This window comes from Meriones unguiculatus, chromosome 11 (genome assembly GCF_030254825.1).
Source record: "Meriones unguiculatus strain TT.TT164.6M chromosome 11, Bangor_MerUng_6.1, whole genome shotgun sequence".
Lineage (NCBI taxonomy): Eukaryota > Metazoa > Chordata > Mammalia > Rodentia > Muridae > Meriones > Meriones unguiculatus.
This window is the reverse complement of record NC_083359.1, coordinates 38,722,539-38,744,555: the sequence shown is the minus strand read 5'-3', so window position 1 is coordinate 38,744,555 and position 22,017 is coordinate 38,722,539. Positions and strand designations below refer to the sequence as shown.

General features: G+C 44.5%; 1 protein-coding gene across 4 annotated transcripts in view; it reads left to right on the top strand.

Annotated features, from left to right (window-relative positions):
• Nucleotides 1–22,017, top strand: part of Axin1 (axin 1) — a 50,527-nt gene that overhangs the window by 26,203 nt on the left and 2,307 nt on the right. For 2 of the 4 annotated variants that reach the window (XM_021637187.2, XM_021637186.2), the window contains exons 3-9: nt 6,515–6,655; nt 12,923–13,019; nt 15,063–15,200; nt 16,818–17,335; nt 17,688–17,858; nt 18,941–19,186; nt 21,258–21,365. In XM_021637187.2, the coding sequence (XP_021492862.1) occupies nt 6,515–6,655; nt 12,923–13,019; nt 15,063–15,200; nt 16,818–17,335; nt 17,688–17,858; nt 18,941–19,186; nt 21,258–21,365 (1,419 nt within the window). The remainder of the gene's footprint in view (nt 1–6,514; nt 6,656–12,922; nt 13,020–15,062; nt 15,201–16,817; nt 17,336–17,687; nt 17,859–18,940; nt 19,187–21,257; nt 21,366–22,017) is intronic. The other 2 variants (XM_021637189.2, XM_021637188.2) reach the window with 1 other exon arrangement.

Sequence of the window (22,017 nt, the reverse complement as noted above, 5' to 3'; positions counted from 1 at the left end):
ACAGAGAAACCCTGCCTTGAAAAACCAAGAGAGAAAGGGAGAAAGACTAGTCTGTCTGTCTTTGTAATCCTGGCTGCCTTGGAACTCACTATGTAGATCATGCTGGCCTTGAACTCAGAAATTCTCTTGTCTCTGCCACCTGAGTGCTGTGATTAAAGGCATATGCCACCATGATTAAACTCAGGTCCTTGTGCTTTCATAATAGACATTTTATAATTAAGCTGTTTTCTTCCCAGCACTAAGATAAGTATTTTCATTGAGCCATGTTAGAAGGTTTCCTAGGAAGCCCAAATAGCTTTCCTAGAAGCTATTTAGATACCAAGTAGCTTCTAGCTGGGAGACAAATGAAGCAGGGATTGAGATGCTATAGCAGTGTCATGTGGGTTTGGTTCCCAGCACCCATATCAGGTGGTTCAGAATTGCCTGTACCTCCCAGTTTTAGGAGATACAATACCTTCTTCTGGTCTCTGTAGGTACCAGGCATACACATGGTGCATCTGCATATATGAGTATATGTGTGTCCACTCTGGGTTGGCCTTGGGTAACCACAGTGGCCATTCTGAATGCCAGCTGGTACTTGGTGTTATAAGGGGTGGGAAAGAAGCATTGAGTGCCCTGGATACCTACGTAGCATGCCAGGGCATGTTGCTGAACCAAGGTGGGCAGCAGAGGCCAAGTGAATGGAATGTTAGAGCATCACTGTAGCTCAGACTGGAAACACCCAGGACCTACAGAGTTTGACTTTGTATGAAGTGTGAGCTGTAGATCAAAGTTTATTCTTTGTGTTTGTGCACGTCTAGGTACTGTAGCACCATTTATTGAAAAGCCTGTCTTTTCGCTATCAAATTGCTTTCATACTTTTGTCAAGTTGGCCATGTTTGCCTGAATTCCATTAACTTTTATTTTGAGAACTTGGAAAAGTGCAGAGAGCTGACTGTGGTGATGTATGCACACTTAAAATATCCCCTCCATGGCCACACACTTGTAGATGGATCAGGAGTTTAAAGGTCATCCTTGGGCTACATATTAAGGCCAGCCTGGGCTACATAAAATCCTACCTCAAAAACCCAGTAAACAAACAAACAAACAAACAAATAGGAAGAAAACTGTAGAAATTTCAGGAGTCCCGTGTGCCTTGTATGTTTTTGTGCAGGTTCACAGGTACACACAACACTGCTTTCAGGCATAACTAATCCTCTTTCCGGTTCTCAGCTGTCCTTCTACTTCTCTGTGACACATCATTGACAGGGCATTTCTTATCACATCAACTAAATGGTGTGTCTGTTTTCAGCAGAGCAGTTGGATGGCTGACTTTGACCCCTGAGGCAGTGCTGTTGTTTCTGAGTTTTAGAAGGCATGGACAACTGGTAGCTCCCTCCTCCTTTTGTTTCCTCTTATCTGAGATGTTCTTTTGAACCTTAGGGATTGTATATGTAGAATACATATATATGTTATATATACGTATGTATATGTGTGTGTGTGTGTATATATATATATATACATGTTCTTTGGACCTTGGGGATTGTATATAGGTGTGTGTGTATTTGTATTTCTCTTTGGACCTTGGGGACTGTATATATAGTATACATATATATGTGTATATATACGTGGGGGGTTCTCTCTGGATCTTAGGATTGCATATATAGTAGATACTGTTCTTCACTGAATTGTGTGAAGACAGGGTCTTTACTGTATAGTTCTGGCTAGCCTAGAACTCTTGAGTATAGACCATGCAGACCACCCTCAAGTTGTAGTAATCCCCTGAATCAGCCTCCTCTTGATTTGCTGGAATTATGGACATAAGCCACCACATGACTTTTTTTTTTAAACCCCTGTTTTTTTTTCAGACAGTGTTTGACTGTGTGTAGTCCTTAGCTGTCCTGGAACTTGCTCTGTAGACCAGGCTGGCCTCAAACTCAAGAGACCTAACTGCCTGTACAACACCACTGCCAGATGAATGGTTTAGCATGCAGCAGAGCTCTGAGTTTTACTACTGTGGTTGTGTGGTGGTGGTGACAGTGTTGGTTGACACAACTGTGACTGAATTTAAACTCGGAGGATAATAGTGGTTGAAAAAACATGTTTCAGCTGGGTGCAGTGGCACATGCCAGTAATCCCAGCATTCAGGGAGACAGGCAGGTGGATCACTGTGAATTTGAGGCCTTCCTGGTCTACAAAATGAGACCAGGACAGCCAAGGCGACACAGAGAAACGCTATCTTGAAAAACAAACAAACAAACAAACAAACAAAACATGTTCCTGCACACTTCGCCATAGAACATAAAGTTGTAGACTGACCAACAGCTACACATGGGGTTAGGGGCCTGACACAGCCATCGTGGTACTTGATGCTGATTCCAAAAAGCTGGTTTCTCAAGCATCTGGCAGCCTCTTGGCAATTAACATAATACATCCCAGGTTGAGGCTGCTGGTCTTGCCTGTCCAACCATGACACATTAGTGCCCAGTACAAATAATCTGGGGCTGTAGTTTGTGGTCAAAATGCTCTGGCTGACAGATGGTTTCATTTTCCCACCACTGTGGCCTCCCCAAGTATTCTTGTTTTTTAGATTTACTGATTTATTTTATGTAGATGAGTAGCCTATCTGCATATGTGCCTGCATTCCAGAAGGGGGCAACAGATTCTAGAATAGATGGTTGTGAACCACCATGTGGTTGCTGGGAATTAAATTTACAACCTTTGGAAGAACAAATAGTGCTCTTAACAGCTAAGCCATCTCCAACCCCTCCCCATGTATTCCAGCACTTCAAGAATAAGAGGAGTGTTAATGATGCACTGTTCTTATAAATGTCACCTTTCTTCCTGAGTTTAGCTGCTGTGCCTTCTGTAGTACAGAGGCAAAGGGTCAAGCTGTGCTTTTTAAGGCTAAATGTTGTGTGGCCCAGCTGATAGCCCATATATTCTAGGGGATAATAGATTGGGATTCTGAGAAGCCTATCCAGTCACATCTTGTTGAAGGGACCTTGCACAGTTGATGGAGTTAGAATGTTCTAGAAGATTCTGTTTACTTGGAACATGAATGTCCAAAAGGAGGCCTATTCCCTTAGAAACAATTTGGCTTTTTCTTCTCCTACACCAAGGGTATGTTAAAGTGCCTGGCAGCCAAGCACAGTCTCTGGCTTACTGTTTAATGGGAGGGGCTATAACCCTAGGATCCAGGGTCCAAATAGCTGAACCTCTCAAATGACCTCATCCTTGTTATTTTCTAATTACTGACTGCAGGTGCAGTGAGTAGTGCTATTGAAGGTCATCACTGTACAGCCCTGGCTGGCCTAGAATTCTTACCATCAGTGTTTTTCAACTTGTGGGTCATGACCCCCTTTTGGCAAACCTCTGTCTCCAAAAATATCTACATTACAATTCATAACAGTAGCAAGAAGAGAGTTGGCAGGAGGCCCTATAGATCAGTGATTCTCAACTTCCTAATGCTGTGACCCTTTAATACAGTTCCTCATGTTGGCGACTCCCCACCAGTTATTTTTGTTGCTGCTTCATAACTAATTTTGCTACTGTTATGAATAATAAATAACTGATATGCAGGATATCTAATTCATGACCCTTGTGAAAGGGTTGTTTAACACCCCCCAGGAGGTCGTGACCCACATGTTGAGAACCACTGGTACAGTTAGCACAGCAGTATAGAATCTAGCTAGATTCCTGTGTTATAAGTGAGGTTAGGATGTGACCAAGAGTAGCATTTAAATTATGGATTATGTAGCCGTTAGTGCTAACGACTGGTCATCCATTGTGGGGTTAGGGGATCAACTAGATTTTATGTGTGTATAAATCTAATTCAGATAAAGAAAAAAATTAAAACAGGCTGGATGTGGTGTCACATTCCTGTAATCCCAACACCCTGGGAGGGAGGCAGAATCAGGTGGATCTCTGTGAGTTTGAGGCCAGCCTGGTCTACAGAGTGAGTCCAGGACAGTCAAGGCTACACAGAAAAACTCTGTCTTGAAAAACAAAACAAAATAAAAGCAACTATTAGAGGCCATGGAGCTGACTTAGTCAATAAAGGGCTTGTTATGCAAGTTTGAAGACCTGAGTTTGATTCCCAGACTCCATGTAAAAAGCCAAATGTAATAATCAACACTGGGGAGATGGAGACAGGATCCTTGGAATTCACTGGGTAGCTAGCCTAAACTTTTCATCAAGCCTCAAGTCCTAGTGAGAGATACTGTCTCAAAAATAAAATGGATAGTCTCCTGAAGAACACACCCAAGGTTGATCTCTGCCTTCCACTTGTACCTTCACAAACATGTGTGAACACTCATACACAGACACATGCACTCACACGAGCGCGCGCGCACCCACACACCCACACATACCCCCGGTAATAGAAGCCTGTGTGGTAACAACACATAGATGTAATTGTAGCATTTGAAGAGCTAAGGCAGAGGGAATGTGAGTTGAGCCAGCTTATGTGGACTACATGTGAGACTCTTCTTAAAACACAGGCAGAAAATTAATGGAAGCTAGGCATGATAGATCATGTACTTGGGAAAGCAGAAACACTGCAAGTTTTAAATCACTGCAAGTTCAAGGTCAGCGGAGCTAAATAACAACCTCAAAAAAATCTGTTAATAGTTTTAAAGATAATAGAATATGTTTATAACATAGAATGAAAAGGCCTGTTTGAGCACAATGCAAAAAGTTATAAAGGACTAGATATAGTGGTACAGTCCTATAATTCCAAGTATTTAGGAAGACTAATGCAGGGTGTTGCATTCAAGGGGACAGAGTAAGGGCCTTTGATTGTGAGAAAAAGTGTGTTTAGGGAGAAAATATTTTGCATACATTATATATATTATAGGTGGATACTAATATACGTGTATATATTAATAGTAAAAAATATTTGGAGAGCTAGAGACATCACTCAGTGGTTAAGAGCACTAGCTGCTCATGCAGAAGACCCTGCTTTGGTTCTTAGCACATAAACAGCAACTCACAACCGTCCATAACTCCAGCTCTAGGAGATCCAGTGCTCTCTTCTGGCTTTCATGGGCATCAGGCATGCATGCATATGTGCACATAGGTCAAACATACACATAAAATAATTATTTTGTTGTTTTTTTTTTTTTTTTTGTGTTGTTTTTGAGGCAGGGTTTTTGTTTTGTTTTATTTTTTGTTTTTTTAAAGTTTTTGAGATAGAGTTTTTCTGTGTAGCCTTGGCTGTCCTAGAACTCACTCTATAGACCAAGGTAGTGTCAGGTTTATAGAGATCTACCTGCCTCTGCCTCAAAGGCATGTGCCATCACTACCGGCCTGAGACAGGGTTTCTTTGTGTAGTTCTGACTGTCTTGGAACTAGTTCTGTAGGCCAGGCTGGCCTCAAACTCACAGAGATTGCCTGTTTTTACCTTCAAAGTGCTGGGATTAAAGGTATGCACCACCATTGCCTGGCCATGCACCACCATTGCCTGGCAGTTTGTTTATTATGTTTGAGACAGAATCTCTCTGTACCCCTGGCTAGCAGGGAATGTTCTGTGTAGACCAGACTGGCTTTAAACTCATAAGAGAGCCACATGCCTCTGCCTCCCTAGTTGTAGGCTTAAAGGCATTATGCCCAGCTAAAATATTTTTTTTTATTTGAAAACTTTCAAAAATTACTAAATAACAAAACAAACAAAAAAATCCAAACCCTTACAAATCATCCACTATGCTGGCAAGGGCCAAATGCTATAAAGAGATGAAGAGAGCTAGGCAGTAGTGGTACATGTCTTTAATCCCAGCACTTGGGAAGCAGAGGAAGGTAGATCTTTATGAGTTTGAAGCCAGCCTAGTGTGCAGAGCTAGTTCTAGGACATCTAAGGCTACACAAAGAGTCTTGAAAGAAAAAAACAAAAAACAAAAAAACAAAAAACAAAACAGAGAGGGAGAGAAACAAAAGACAAATACCCAAAAGGGCCCTTAGAGAAAAGGCAGATTAAGTATCTTGGTTTTTGGCCAATTATATGGCAACAACTGGACTCTGCTACTCCTAGTAGTGTACTCCCCATGTCTACACAGTGGTAGTTTTTATCCGTGTGTCATGTCCATGGTGCGTCATACTGCCTGGAGCCCAAGGACCTGAATTAAGAGTCCTGGTGGGTCTGACTGCCTGCTCCAGAAATACCTATTGAGTTGGGTCAGAACTAGGTTACTTTTGTAGCTGTAACAAGGATTAATGGATCTTTTCTTTTTGTGCTCTTCAGGAGAAAGACGGAGCATTGTCTGCTATCCAAATGATACCCTATGTATGTGTACTTAAATGCCTTTTAAAAAATAAGAAACATCTGGAAAGATACCAGAGTTTAGATCCTCTTTCATCTCTCCCCTTTGAATTGGGAAGGATGGAATAAGGGGAGGAGCAAGGAGATGGAGGCACATGACCTTTCTGTTCTGTTTTTCTCTGAATTTCTTCTACACTGTTACTTAGATAACTCTAACAGTGTATGTTAAAACAGGAGAGCATTGCTCTGCTGCCACTCATATGCCTTTCTTATTCACAGGTATGGATCTTGGAGGGAGCCCGTCAACCCCTACTATGTCAACTCTGGCTATGCCCTGGCCCCAGCCACCAGCGCCAATGACAGTGAGCAACAGAGCCTGTCCAGTGATGCTGACACCCTATCTCTTACGGACAGCAGTGTGTAAGTCTTACATTTGCTGGCTGTGTGCTTCAGTGTTCTTTGGTGATCCAACTGGCTGGTCATTACTGATTGATTCTTTTAGAGCTTAACCAAGTGTGTTCCTAAGGACAGACATGAAGCTGGCCATGGTAGCATATATTTGTAATCCCAGAACTTGGACAGCTGAAGCAGGAGAATTGCCAACCTTTGTTAAAGAATGAGACTATGTCGGGGCTGGAGAGAAGGCTCAGAGGTTAAGAGCACTGGCTGTTTTTCCAAAGGTCCTGAGTTCAGTTCCCAGTAACCACTTATAATGAGATCTGGTGCCCTCTTCTGGCCTGCAGTCACATATGCAGGAAGAATACTGTATAAATAATAAAAAAAAAAACTCTTATAAAAAAAAACAAAAAGAATGAGACTATGTTAAAACAAAAATCCTAAAAAAGATGACTGACTGCCCTGTGAGTGGTAATCTTCAAAACCTTGCCCAAGGGCCAAAGTGTAATTCAGTGGAGTCCCTGGGTTCAGTCCCCAGCACAACAATACAAATAGTTTAAAAGGGGACTAGAGAGATGGCTCTGAGGTTAAGGGCACTGGCTGTTCTTCCTAAAGGTCCTAAGTTCAATTCCCAGCAACCACACGGTGGCTCACAACTGTCTATTATGAGAGCTGGTGTCCTTTTTGGAGTGAGGCATCTATACAGCCAGAATACTGTATAAATAATAACAAATCATTTTTAAAAATTGATTAAAAATCCTGGAAGATTAAAAATCTATGCAAGAAACTCGGGGTTCATTTTCTCCTAGCTGTAGAGTATGGGCTCAGTTTGATGACAGGTACAGGGACCAGTCAGACAGTCTCCTCTCCAGGTGGTAGGGCAAGAGACAGTCCTGGGATTCAGCAGGCTGCATAAATGTGTTTCTTACCCATGTTGCTCTGCCCTGGACCTTTTTATAATATGGAATCTTGATATATCATGAGTAGTCCTTAGTTGCTGGAGAGCCTGAGTTCCAAGCTATAGAGGCAGATCTTTGCCTCCCTGTCCCAGAGATTATGGTTACAATTAAAACTTGTTTTGTCTGGTGTGGTCACATTCCCAGAAGCCCTTGTGGGAATGGACCTGTGCTATGTGTACCACCTCCTGCAGGTGGCTTTTTGCAATCCTGGTGCATATTAAATAATTAAGTAATTAAATGGCATAAAATATTTTGCTGAGTTGACCTTCCAGCCTGGACTTTCTTGGGGTTCTGGCTTGGTCAGGCTTAGGCTGAGTTTGCCCCATACCTGGGGCCTCTTCCAGCAGCACTGTAGTGTTGCTCATTTCCAGCGACCAGGAGGAAGTTTTCCAGTTGACGCTAGACGTCTCTTAATTCGTGACTGCACAGGGTCCCCAAAAGGTTCTTGGCTCAGCTCAGTAGTTCTGCCCTGCCAGTGTGTTTCTTTGTGTGAAAAATTGGAAAATAAATATAAATAAGAAGGAAGGAAAAAGTGCTACCACTGGTGGCTCTGCTGTATGTGTGTGAATGTGAGTACATGCAGAAGCCAGGGGTCAGTACTGGGTGTCTTTCATCTTTGCTGTACTCCTTATTTAAAATTTTAAGTTTTTCAAAATTTATTTTAGGCGGTCATAGTGGTCCATGCCTTTAATCCCAGTACTTGGGAGGGTACATCTTTGAGTTCAAGTTCAGCCTGGTCTCCATAGTAAATTCTAGGACAGCTAGAGCTACATAGTGAGAACCTGTTTCTATACATATTTTTATTGTTGTTTGTTTTACATGTTTTGCCTGCATCTGTATATTTGTGCCATGTGTGCCTGGTGCTTGAGGCAGGTGAGAGTGTCAGATCTCCTGGACGTGGAGTATAGGTGCTGGGTCCTCTGGAAGAGTAACAAGTACTCTAAACCTTAAACAGGGCCGGCCCCTTAGTCTCCTAAATTTTTTAAAAATGTATTTTGTTATGAGTGTGAAAAAGAGAATATAGATACTTGTATGTGCCATGGCATGTATGGAGGTCAGAGGGCAACTATAGGGAGTTGGTTTTCTCCTGTTACCTTGTAGGATCCAGGGATTGAATTTAGGTCATCAAACCTGCATGCCTGTTGTGCTCCAAAGGGCCTCTACCCACTGAGCCATTTTACTGACACTGAACTTAGAGGTCATTGATTGAGCAAAACTAGCTGACCAGTGAGCACCAGGGACCTTTTAACGATAGGATTATAGGCATACATGACCATGTCAAGTTTTGTTTTGTTTAAAACTGAGCCATCTCCCCAGTTCTCCACCCCCCACTGGTGGATCTGAACCATTGTTAAGTGTATGTATAGTTATTTTATTTTTATTAATATAAATAATCATTTCTTAGAGAAATAAGTAATAGCTTAACAACAGGTCACATAATTTGGTTACAGTGTAATCTCATTCCTGTGTTTCAGTCTAGATGCTTCAGTCACTTTCCATAAAAAAAAAAATCTGTGTACACAAATGCAGCAGTAACCTGAAGACACAACTGTTACTGATTTTCCAAATCTGATGGCTAAATTATAAAGGATGAGAATATTCCCTGAATATTTTAGATAGTCCACATATATTGAATAACACTGAAACCAATGGGAGCCAGTTTCTAATTACGCATTATATAAAAGTCTTAGGGCTATAAGGGGTAGTTTTCAAAGTACTTACTATAGCTGCATTTTAATTAGATGTTAACTACCCAAACCTAGAATGTAATTTTTTTAAAAGTTGTTTTGTTTGTTTGCTTTTGTTTTGTTTTAGTTTTTTTGAGACAGGGTTTCTTTGTGTAGCCTTGGCTGTACTGGACTCTTAGTGTAAACCAGGCAGTCCTTCAGCTCACAGAGATCTGCCTGCCTCTGCCTCTCCGAGTGCTGGGATTACAGGTGTGTGTGGCTGTAAATTCTTTTTAAGTAGCTGTTTGTTTGTTTTTTAAAGATTTATTTTTATATATGAGTGCTCTATATGCATATGCACCTGCATGCCAGAAGAGGGCATTAGATCACATTGTAGATACGATGATTCAATATGTGGTTGCCAGGAATTGAACTCAGAACCTCTGGAAGAGCAGACAGTGCTCTTAACTACTGAGCCATCTCTCCACACACCACTACCCCCCCCCCCCTTTTATTTTTTATTTTTTTGGGACAGGGTTTCTCTGTGTAACAGAGCCCTGGTTGTGCTAGACTTACTTTTGCAGACTAGTCTGGCCTCAAATTCACAGAGATCCGACTGCCTCTGCCTCTTGAGTACTGGGATTAAGGGCCTGCACCACCATACCTGGCAAGTAGCATATTTTTAAAGCACCAATATTCCAGAAAGTAAGTTTACTAAATAATGACTTTTGCTATTACTTACTGTTGCATCTAAAATCCTATCTTGCTCATGTACCATTTTTATGGCTGGTTCTTTTCACTTGCCTGCCCTCAACGTTCTTCCAACACCTTTTAAAAATAGGCTGCCCAGCCAGAGCTACACAGAGAAACCCTGTCTCAAAAAAACAAAAACAGAAAACCAAAACAACAACAACAAAACAGCGTGACAGGCTGGAGAGATGGCTCAGTGGTTAAGAGCACTGTTTGTTCTTCCAGATGTCCTTTCAATTCTCAGCAACCACATGGTAGCTCTATAATGGGATCTGATGCCATCTTCTGGCATGCAGGTACATATGCAAAAAGAGTGCTCATGTATAAATAAATAAATCTTTAAACACACACACACACACACACCAGCGTGATATCTCCTGTTGCTCAGAATCCAGTTTGGCCAGTGCCATATGGCATATATTGGGGTGTTTCATTTTTCTACTGTAATAACCATATGGTAGTAACACCAGGATAGCCCTCTGTCTCCTTGGGTTTTGTTATATCTGAGGGATGTCTCATTTCATTCTCTTTTAATTAATTACTTGTGAGACAGGGTTTTAGTCTAATAGCCCTTGCTGGCCTGGAATTCACTGTGTAGACCAGGTGGGCCTGGAATTTGGAGATCCACTGTTTATCCTCCTTAATGCTGGCATTAAAGGAGTGTGCCACCCCACTTGGCTCTGTTTTAATTTTGAGCCTTTAAATGTTGGCATTTTCAGCAACACTTTTTTTAAGTTCCTAGAGTTCTTTGTGGCTTCTCACTTGCACAGTGTTGCAAGTCACGGTCCTTTCAGAAGAGGAAGCAAGCTATATCTACATAGTACCTGATTTTCCTCATTCTTGGAAGTGATAAAATTTAACCTCCAATACAGTGTGTTTCTGCCAATTCTGAAAATTTCCTTAAGAAAAGAACACATAGCTGGGCATGGTGGTGCACGCCTGTAATCCCAGCATTCTGGGAGGCAGAGGCAGGTGGATCACTGTGAGTTTGAGGCTAGCCTGGTCTACAAAGTTAGTCCAGGAGAGCCAAAGCTGTCCAGAGAAACCCTGTCTTGAAAAACAAAAACAAGAAAGAAAAGAAAAGAACACATTACCCAGATGGAGAAACTTAAAGTTCATGAACATGGTTTTTGTTTTAGAGAGTAAGATGGAGCTTTATGTAAAGCAGCCTGCCTTAAACCTCCCAAGTGCTGAGGTTACAGGCATGTACCACTCTACCCAGTTAATGCAGTACTGTGGAGACCCGACAGCTTCATGCATGCTGGAAAAGCATTTTGTCAACTGAGCTATGTCCACAGACCCAAGCATAGGCAATTTTTCTTTGACAATCTGTTCATCTTGGATTTTATTGGGAGACTTAAAATTTTGGGATACAAAATTGCCACCTATGTTTGAACATACATCTGAGGCAAAAAATGAAATGGTGCATCTCACCATATTTGCTGGGGTGGGTAGCTCACGAGTTTGCCACATTGGAATCACAGTTGGATCACATGACTGTTCAACAAGGTGTTTTCCTAGTGTGTCACCCATCCTTAGATGTGGATTTTGAGGATAATGCTAAACCCCAGAGGCTGGGCATTTTTAAAGTGTTCTGTCTAAGTATAGAAGAAACAGGTTTTGCTGTTGGCTTTAAGCCACCTACTATCCTGAGTGCCTGGAAAGCCAAGTCATGAATTTTAAACTCCCATTCCTCTATCCTCTATGCCCCCTTTGTGTTTATAAAAGGAAAAACACTGTAATAGTACCCTCTTGAACAGGCACACCAAGCACCTGGGCTGGTTGCCAGGGCAACCCTCCCCTGATGGGGCTGTGTCTTCCTGTTGCCAAGAGTAGTGCTGTTGGAGCTCCACTGTTCTTGATGCCTTCCCATCTCCTCCAGAGGGACAGAGCACAGTCTGCACACCTTAACTGCCCTGTGGACTCTTTGATTAGCAAAATAAAAATAAAATAAAATAAAAAAACAAACCTATTCCAGTCAGGCTCGGTGGTACACGCCTATATTCCCAGCACTTGGGGAGGGAGAGGCAGGTGGATCTCTGTGAGTTGGAGGCCAGCCTGGTCTACAAAGTGAGTCCAGGACAGCCAGGGCTACACAGAGAAACCCTGTCTCCAAAAACCTAACCAAACAAAAAAAACCATTCAGCATGGAGGTTGCAGTCCCCCACCCACCTGTTTTCATGTTACAGGACCCAGCACTTTACATTCATCAGCCTGTCTTTTCTGAGTTTCTAGTTCCAGTTGCTGCCATGATTGATTCCTAGAGCGGCTTCTAGAACCATGGGTTGGAGGTTGGGCAGCTTTAAGTTGAATATAGCATCTATCTTGAATAGGCAACAAAGAGCTTGGCCATTTAGTGACCTTAGTTCTTAGGTTTATAGCTACCAAAGGCTGGTTATAGTTTGTCTTACATGTTTGTTTCACTCTTCTAAAAGGCTCACAGTGACTAGGTTCAATCCCCAGAGTCCACATGGAAGAAGTTGTCCTCTGACCTCCATACATGTGCTCACACATGTACTTACCCATATACATGCATAAAATATATTCATGGTATGTGTAGCAAAATTTCTTTTTTATGTGAAAATCGTTCTTAGCTGTCAAACTTTTAGACTTTGTAGACTCAGAGATACATAAAGTAAGGGTAACTGGTCTTTGTTGAAATGCTCAGTTCTATGGCTGAGTTCTTGGGGTTTTTTGTATTTTTTTTTAACCATGTAGGAGTTGTGTGTGTGTCATGCAGCGCATGTAATTATGTCCGTGTCTGTACATATATTGTCTTATGTGTGCATCATGCACATGGGATGATACAATACAGTCATTGCTATCAGTAATGACTATGGCCAGTAATTATATGGTGTTCTGCTATTTACCTTGTTTTCTGTTTGAGCTAATGGCTACATCTTTTGTCTGCACAGGGATGGAATCCCCCCGTACAGGATCCGTAAGCAGCACCGAAGGGAGATGCAGGAGAGTGTCCAAGTCAATGGGAGGGTGCCTCTACCTCACATTCCTGTAAGTACCACATATTCAGCAGCACCTTGCCTGTTCTCCAGTTGCCTGACTGGTTTCCTTTAGAGTTGGCCTCCATGGCACCAGTCAGTGGGAGAGGTACTTGGTAGGCTTCCTAGGACCACAGCTTACCTCTGAGCACAGCTGACAATCTTGAGTGATGTTGGGGCGAGATACCAGTAGATAGTCTAGGATAGCTCCCAAAGTCTAAAAGGCTTCCTATGCTCAGTAACAGACGTTCTCCAGGTAGCATCTTCCCTGCACTGCATGGTTTCCCTGTAAAGTGAAATGCACTCCCTGATGGACAGTAATTCTGAGTTGATGGATTTTGGTTTGAGATGCAGCCCTGGACATTGCAAGTCACCTAACCCCAGGGTGTGGTTAGATATCCACACGCTAGATATCTTAAGAGGTTTAAGGTATGGGTCTCTTTTGTGGCTGAGCAGTGGGTGTTGCCGTATGAACATCTTGGCTCAGAAGCTGCCTCAGCTTTGCCTCTTGGGTGATTACAGTAGCTTTTCCTGAGCCTGGAATATAAGGCTTTGTTGACTGCATGTTTGAGCAAGCATGCATAGCTCACTCTACTTGCACTGACCAGTGATGGCACAGAGCAATTATCATTTCTTTTTCTGGTACACAGACTTTGGACAGAAAGACTTCTGGGAGAGACTGCAGAGCTTGTGGCCATATTCTTCACCTACTCTGTCACTGCATTTTGTTTGCAGAGCCTGTGTAGGGAGGATGGGTGCTTCAGGGCATCATATAATCATCAGCATTTCTTTTGATTTGTTTTATTGTTATTTTGAGACAGCAGCTATGTAGCTCTTGCTGACCTGGAGCTCACTATGTAGACCAGAGTAGCCTTGAACTCTCAGAGATCTCTGCCTGTCTCTGCCTTGGCCTCTTGGGTGCTGGGATTAAAGGTGTGCACTATCACATTCAGCCTCATCAGATTTTCTTAGTTGGAATCTTTCAGCTTTTTGACTGAATCTTCAATTCCTAAGTTAGGAAATAAAAGACATTTATGGTTAGAAAAATGATGTTTATTTTGTGTCTCCTGTTGCTGTAACAGAGCACAGAGTCCCAATCTTCCCACCCTGATTATACTTACCCATATATCAAGACCAGGCACTGCTCTGGGATTTCCTTTGAAGAGGTGTAAGCCTTGGGAATACCATGGACTTAGGCTTCTTCAGGACCACAGGTCTACCCTAGGAGCTACTGGTAACCAGTGCCATAGGCATTCCTTACCTACCTCCTGAAGGTTTCTCTGTGACCAGCTGGGAGTAGTCGTTGTAGAGCATGTTAGCCAGGGCACTGACCACCATCTGTTCTGGGTGCCTATACACATGCTCACTCAGGGGTGCTACAGCCTGTGCATACCAGGACCCTGCCCAGGCCTCCAGTAATGTGGTTGTGAGTAGCTAGAAAGAATTCTACATCTTCAGGTCAGTTCCCAGTGAAAGAGAAAAGGGAGCCAATGAGGATGCAAATGTCCCAGTAAAAGGGAACTTTAAAATAGATGTAACTAGCAAGGTTACTTAGTGGGTAAATATATTTACCTCTAAGCTTGGTGATCTGCATTCTCTCTGAAACCTACCTGGTAAGAGGAGAGAACAGAACTAACTCCTGCAAAGTTGTCCTCTGACCTCTTCGTATGTGCTGTGGTACACGTGTCCGCCATGTTCATGGACACACTCTCAAATAAATAAATGTATAAAAACTTTAAATAAAATAAAATAAGACAGGCTTATTAAAGACACACACTTTAAATTCCAGCATTTGTGAGGCAGAGGCAGGGGGATCTCTATGAGTTCCAGGCCAGCCAGAGCTATACAAAGAAACCCTGTCTTGAGGGGGGAAAAAAAGTAAAATAACTTTTAAAAACTTTAACATGAAATCAAGTTTCTTCATTACTTATTAGAAGGCTGTTACTGTGCTCACACCGTAGAGGGTGCAGGGCTGCCCTGTGAAGGCAGCCTCAACTGACTATGCTGTATATCTGTATATTATGCAGAATCTGTATAATACTGTATGTCTCTACAGCGCACTTACCGAATGCCAAAGGAGATTCGGGTAGAGCCACAGAAATTTGCTGAAGAGCTTATTCATCGTCTAGAGGCTGTCCAGCGCACTCGAGAGGCTGAAGAGAAGCTAGAGGAACGGCTAAAGCGTGTACGGATGGTGAGTGGACTGTGTGCTGTATGCTAGGACCATGTCCAAAACACTGTTTCCTGCAGTTTGGAAGTTTTGCCTTTAGCATAGCCTCCATTCTGAGGTGTCCTGTGTCAGCCTGTTCAGCCTTCCTCTGGCCTTCCTGCCTTCATATTCAGCACTTTGTCCCCGTTCCTTTTGCCGCTAACTAACTGAGTCTGGTGCTTAACCCTAGCAATCCCTTTTCCTGCCAGGAGATGCCTACGAGGAAGCTCCCAAGCCTTCCAACATTTGAAGAAGACAGGAAACTGACAAAATTCTTCTGTGCCTAGCCGTGGCCTGTGGCAGGAATTGAGTTAAAGCACAATGGAGCCATGATAATGAAAGCTTGGCGTATGCAGGCTCCTATCTTACTCACGTAGGGGACACTATAGATTACAGTGGCGATAGTGTCCCCCTCAGAGCTCAGTTTGATTCATTGAGAAATCATTGCTTTTGTTTTTGGTGTTTGTTGTTGTTTTCGGCACGGTGTTTCTGTGTGTAGCTCTGGCTGTCCTGGAACTAGCTCTGTAGACCGGGCTGGCCTTGAACTCAGAGGGCCACCTGGTGGTGCATGCCTTTTAATCCCAGATACTCAAGAGGCAGAGGCAGGCGGATCTCTGAGTTCAAGGTCAGCCTGATCTACAGAATTCCAGGAAAGCCAGAGCTGCAGAGAAAACCTGTCTCAAAAAAACAAAAAATTCCCAGTCAAGCCTAGGGTAGCATGATGTCATGCTCCAACCTGTCACTGCCTACACATACACACGTGAGTACATATGTACACACACACGGGGAGGAGAAGAGATCTTTAAGGAAAAAAAGTAAAGCTAGGCAAGATAGTGCAAGAATTTCAGGTCATCTTTGGCTCTATAGGGATTTTTAATCCAGTTTGGTCAACACAAAATTCTGTTTCAAAAAATGAAACCACTATTGGAGTTAGGGTGCAGTTCATGGTAGAACACTTACCAAGTAGGTTCAAGCCTAGGTTCCATCTCCCCTACAAGTAAATCCTACAATTTAATTGCTACATATGTATTCTCATGGGTTTATAAGTTTCCCTTCCTTTTACCTTAGGGAATATGGCATCAAAATCTGAAGCAGGGCTTACTGCCAAGCCTGACAACTGGACTTCTCTCCTTTACACCGGTATTGTAGAAGGGAAGAAATGACTTCTACAACTCTGACATCTACAGGCACACCACACACAAAATAAACAAGCAAATAAGGATATAAATAAATATAAATTTAAGGAACCCAAAAGGGAGACTATTTAACTGAAAGAGAACACGCTGGGCGATGGTGCCATACACCTTTACTCCCAGCACGTGGGAAGCAGAGGCAGGCCATCTCTCTGAGTTTGAGGCCAGCCTGGTCTACATAGCTAGTTCCAGGACAGCCAAGGCTACACCAAGAAATCCTGTCTCAAAAAACAAACAGAACAGGTTTGTGGGGATCAGTCAGGGTTTCGGTGCATGGAGTATACAGGAGACAGCACCTCTCCCTGACCTGGTCATACTGCAGGCAATAAGCTCTTTGGCTTGTTAGGACTGTGGCTCACTTCCAGGCCTGTCTCATTCTTGTTCTGACCATGCTGCTGTTTCTCCACAGGAGGAAGAAGGGGAGGATGGTGAAATGCCTTCTGGCCCCATGGCAAGTCACAAGCTGCCTTCTGTCCCAGCCTGGCACCATTTCCCACCCCGCTATGTGGATATGGGCTGTTCCGGACTGCGGGATGCCCATGAGGAGAATCCTGAGAGCATCCTGGATGAGCATGTGCAAAGGGTCATGAGGACACCTGGCTGCCAGTCACCTGGTCCAGGCCACCGCTCTCCTGACAGTGGGCATGTGGCCAAGACTGCAGTGCTAGGGGGTGCAGCCTCTGGGCATGGGAAGCACGTTCCTAAGTTGGGGTTGAAACTTGATACAGGTGGCCTGCACCACCATAGGCATGTCCACCACCATGTTCACCATAATTCAGCTAGACCCAAGGAGCAAATGGAAGCTGAAGCTGCCCGCAGGGTCCAGAGCAGCTTCTCATGGGGCCTAGAAACACATGGTCATGCCAAGCCCAGGAGCTATTCAGAAAGCACAGGCACCAACCCCAGTGCTGGGGACTTGGCCTTTGGGTGAGTTCTGATTAGCCTTCTCAAATGTTTCCACTGTGTCCTTGTATCCAAGTCATGGTCCAGAGGGGCATGTCTCTGTGGTAACCTGATCCTCCCCAGGAATAGTCATAGAACACCAGGGTCAGGGGCCAGTTAGGCTCCAGGCATTGCTATGACTGGGTGAGGAGAAGCTGTGTGTTTGTCTTGGGCTCTGATTAGCATGGCTCTCCCACCATATTAAAACAAACCCCAGACAGCTGACCTTCAGAGAGACCACTGTCTTCATAGGGGGTTACAGGCTTTCTTGTTGGGCTTGAGGGTTTAGGAAGCAGCAAGGAAGGCCAGAGTGACCTCATATGTCTTGCTCTCACAGCGGCAAAGCTAGTGCACCCTCCAAAAGAAATACCAAGAAGGCTGAATCTGGGAAAAATGCCAGTGCTGAGGTACCCAGTACCACAGAGGACGCAGAGAAGAACCAGAAGATCATGCAGTGGATTATTGAGGGCGAGAAGGAGATCAGTAGGCACCGAAAGGCAGGCCATGGGTAAGTGCACTGCAGGGGCCTGCCTGAGAGCAGCTGGCCACCTGTCCTCTTGTTACCAGCACCCTTTTTATTTCTGGCTTCAGGGTCAGATGACTCCACCTAAGTCCCTGTCACCTATGAACTTACATAAGCAGCAGCTGTAGGAGAGCCTCTGTCTTTTATACCTACTCTTCTGTCCTGAGGATTTGAGGCTGCTCAGCTCCAGTGTGGCCTCTCTGAATATCTTTCATCCATCTTGTCTCATATTGCTTGTGTATTTGCACATATTCCTGGCTCCACAGGGAGCAGGTACCATTCCTGTGAGCCTCTACATGGCCCATTTCTGAACATATTAGGAGAATCTAGTCCTGAGGCAGGTCCATTTACTCAGTCCCAGATTACCTCAGTGTGCTGCCTGCTCACTACCTGCCCTCACCATATTTGGCAACAGTGGCTGGGAGGCTACTTTCCTGTAGAGCAGGAGTATGTAAGGAAGGCAGTAGGCATTCCAATACCTGAACCTGTTCCTTTGCAGGCACAAAGACTGTCTTTGGAATCATAGGTCCTTCTGGGCCTGTTGTTGTTTAAATGAGCCTAGCCTTGAACTTCTGATTCTCCTTTCTCCACCGCCCAAGTACTGAAATTATAGTCATATACTACCACACCCAGCTCATCCTGGGAAGCTTAGCAAGACCTTTCTCAAAAATAAAGGGGGCCCAACAAGATGGCTTAGTGGGGTAAACTAAGCAAGCCTAACAATCACAGTTTAATCTCTGGAGCATACATGGTAAAAATGTCCTTATGTTGTCCTCTGACAGCCTTTCATAGGCTGTGGTACATGTGTGTTTGTATTCATATACAAAACAAATACTACGTAATAAAATTTTCAAAAAGTAAGGTCTGGAATGCAGCTCAGTGACAGAGCACATCATGAGTAAACCTCTGGTTCAATCTCAAATCCTAAACAAAAAAAAAAAGTCTGCAATAAGAGAAGGGTGTATCTGCATGGGATCAGAAAGGAGGCTCATGTGACTCCTGTAATTGGGTGTGGACACACTTAGTAGCTCCCACTGCTCATGCAGTCACTGTCCTTGTTCCCCAAGGTCTTCTGGGATGAGGAAGCAGCAGGTCCATGAGAGCTCCAGGCCTTTATCCATTGAACGTCCTGGGGCCGTGCACCCCTGGGTCAGTGCCCAGCTCCGGAACTCTGTCCAGCCTTCTCATCTTTTCATCCAAGATCCCACAATGCCACCCAATCCAGCCCCTAACCCTCTCACCCAGCTGGAAGAGGCCCGCAGGCGTTTGGAGGAGGAGGAGAAGAGAGCCAACAAATTGCCCTCCAAGCAGAGGTAAGCTCATGTGGTATGGGGTGATCTTACCATGTCCCAAAGGCCTGAAGAGGGCTCTTGGGGAAAGATGGCTGTGCTGAGCTGCTTCTCCACTGAGAACCACAGAGGTAACCTTTGCTACAGGACAGTGGGCTGTGAGGTTATGTTCTTGCTAGACACGTGGTCAGATAGCCAACAGTTTCTGGGCATGCCCGGCTTAGTGGTGGATATCCTGACTATCTCTGATGACAGCCACACCAAGCACACCCACAGGATAGACAGGTCTGAAGCACAGTTACAGGGCTTGTCCTGTAGACCACAGCTCCCAACCCCCTGCCTGTCCTCAGCCTCAAGAACATCAGTATCAACCCATCACCACCACAGTTGAGCAAGCCAGTTTGTCCTTTGGGGAATATGTTCTGCCCAGACCCAAGATATTTCTCTTTGGGTAGCAACAATATTGGAGCCAGAACATGCCTTCTCTGGCCCATTTATCTTGGCTTTGAATCAGTTGCGTGGACATTGTGGCTTTGTGCAATTCCCAAATGGGTGATTGTCTCTGTGAAGATTTAGGATCTGTTTCATACCCAGTTCCTGGAACCATGGTTACACAAAGGCCATTATTGCCTTTTAAAACTATCAACTCCTTTATTCAGGTTGGGATGTATGGAATCTGAGGTCTGACCTTACTTCTGAGGGTCCTCTCTCCCCTAGGATCCTATAGCTTGTGGCAGGCTCTGCACTTCTGGTCTCCAGCAGGGTCAAGCTGTAGTTGCCTTGAAAGTTTAGACGTGTTCTGGTCATTAAAGGTCTCCATAGGCCCACACAAGCCTATATTAGCTTTGGTTCCAAAAGAAGTTTCAGCTGCCTTGAACACAAGGGACCACTTTGCCACCTACTGTAAGCAATGTTATACTCTGGTGCTGCCTGTTTTGTGCAGGAAGTGTTCTTCCTGGGGTTGAAATACTGTGTGCATATGGAAAGGGCCTGAGGCAGTGGAGCAGGATGTAGTGGGATCTGCTAAGACTGATGCCCTCAGTGGTCTAGGCAGGGTGCTCTCAGAGAAGTGAGTGTTCCTAGGATGTAGGATTTTCTTCTGAAGCAGGGTACTCTGGGAGTTAGGATTCTCTTGTGATGCAGAGGTTTTATCTGTTCATCCTACCAGCATCTGGCAAGCCCACATGATGGCAGCAACTGTGGTTTTCTCTTAGTCACTAGCATCAGTTAAACCTCTCTGGTCTGTGTTTTGGGGTTTGACACCACCACCACCATTACCATCACCACCACAACCCCCCCCCCCCACACACACACATAAATCAGGTCTTATCTGATGCCTCCAGAATCTTCACGTGTGAGAAAAACGAATTTGTTGTCTGGAACTTTATAAGCAAGTGTAGATTTATGGGGTGAAAGTCTAGGCCTTGGCAGGCCCTATTAAGATAAATCAGAGTAAAGTCACCGTTAGGAACTCAGTGACATAACCGGATAGAGGGTTCACTTAGAAAGGCTCTACTTTAGCCGGGCATGGTGGCACATGCTTTTAATCCCAGCACTTGGGAGACAAAGGCAGGTGGATCGCTGTGAATTCAAGGACAGCCTGGTTTACAGATTGAGCTCCAGGATAGCCAAGAGTATACAGAGAAACCCTGTCTTGAAAAACTGAAAAAGAAAAAGAAAGGCTCTACTTTCCAGAGACCCTGGGACATGCTGCAGTCATGGCAACAAGAACTCCCCCAAGATAGAGTGCGGCAGAGCCACTGCTACTGTCCTTGTCTGGGACCAACATCATCTTCAGGAAGTTCATGATGAGACTATAGAAAGAGCCACATTCTTAGGAGATGTCCTGGCAGGACTTCTCCAAGAACCTTTAGCTTGGAGAAGACACCCAAGCAGGGGTGAAGAGGCAGCCTGTAGCACCTAGATCAGTAGTTCTCCAGACTAACATTGACCTTGTGTCTAGACACCTATGGCAGGGCTCCTGTGTATGTAAGTGGGAATTTTTGGCAGCTAGATCTTGCTGCTCACCCTTTCTATGCCCATTGTCCACAACACTGGCTGAGCCCCATCCTCTTTGATGCGGGTTGTTCCCTAGGTATGTGCAGGCAGTCATGCAGCGGGGACGCACCTGTGTCAGGCCAGCATGTGCACCGGTGCTGAGTGTGGTACCAGCCGTGTCGGACTTGGAACTCTCCGAGACAGAGTATGTGCGCCCTGTGGGTCCTCCTGGTTCTGCCCAGCCCAGCCCAGGCCAAATCCCAACATGGACCACCTATTTTGATACGTTTGTCAGTGAGTCAGGAAGCACCAAGCCTGCTGGGGCTTCTCCCTCCTGACTCCCAATAGAGGAGATCATGATACCTGTTAATTGTAATGACATGATCACTAGGCCTGTATCTAGTCCATGCAGCCACCACAGCTCTTGCCTTTCATCTTGTCTTTGTTCTCCTGAGCTTCTGAGGTAGGTTTAGGGACTGGCAGGTCCACCACCATCTTACATAGGGTCAGGCCCACAGACCTAGTCCCGTTGAAATAGCACCAGGAGTTTGAGGCAACTTTATAGTAGAATCTGGGTGGTGTGACTGCAGTGAAGACTTTAAGCTCTGCACCTCCTCCTGCCACAGCCACATGTCAGTCAGGGACATTCCTGACTGCCCTTCCTATGCTTTTACTCAAGACAGGAAGGTGAGCCTTGCTGCCGACCCAGCCCAAGCGCCATCACACTCAACTCAGAAGACAGGGTATCATGACCTCAGAGCCTCCACTTGTGGGCCTGCAGGTGGCCTTCCAGTTGTTCTGGAGAAGTAGACCTCCCCAGGGCAACCCTCAGAGAGCTTCAGAAGCCTATCAGGGAG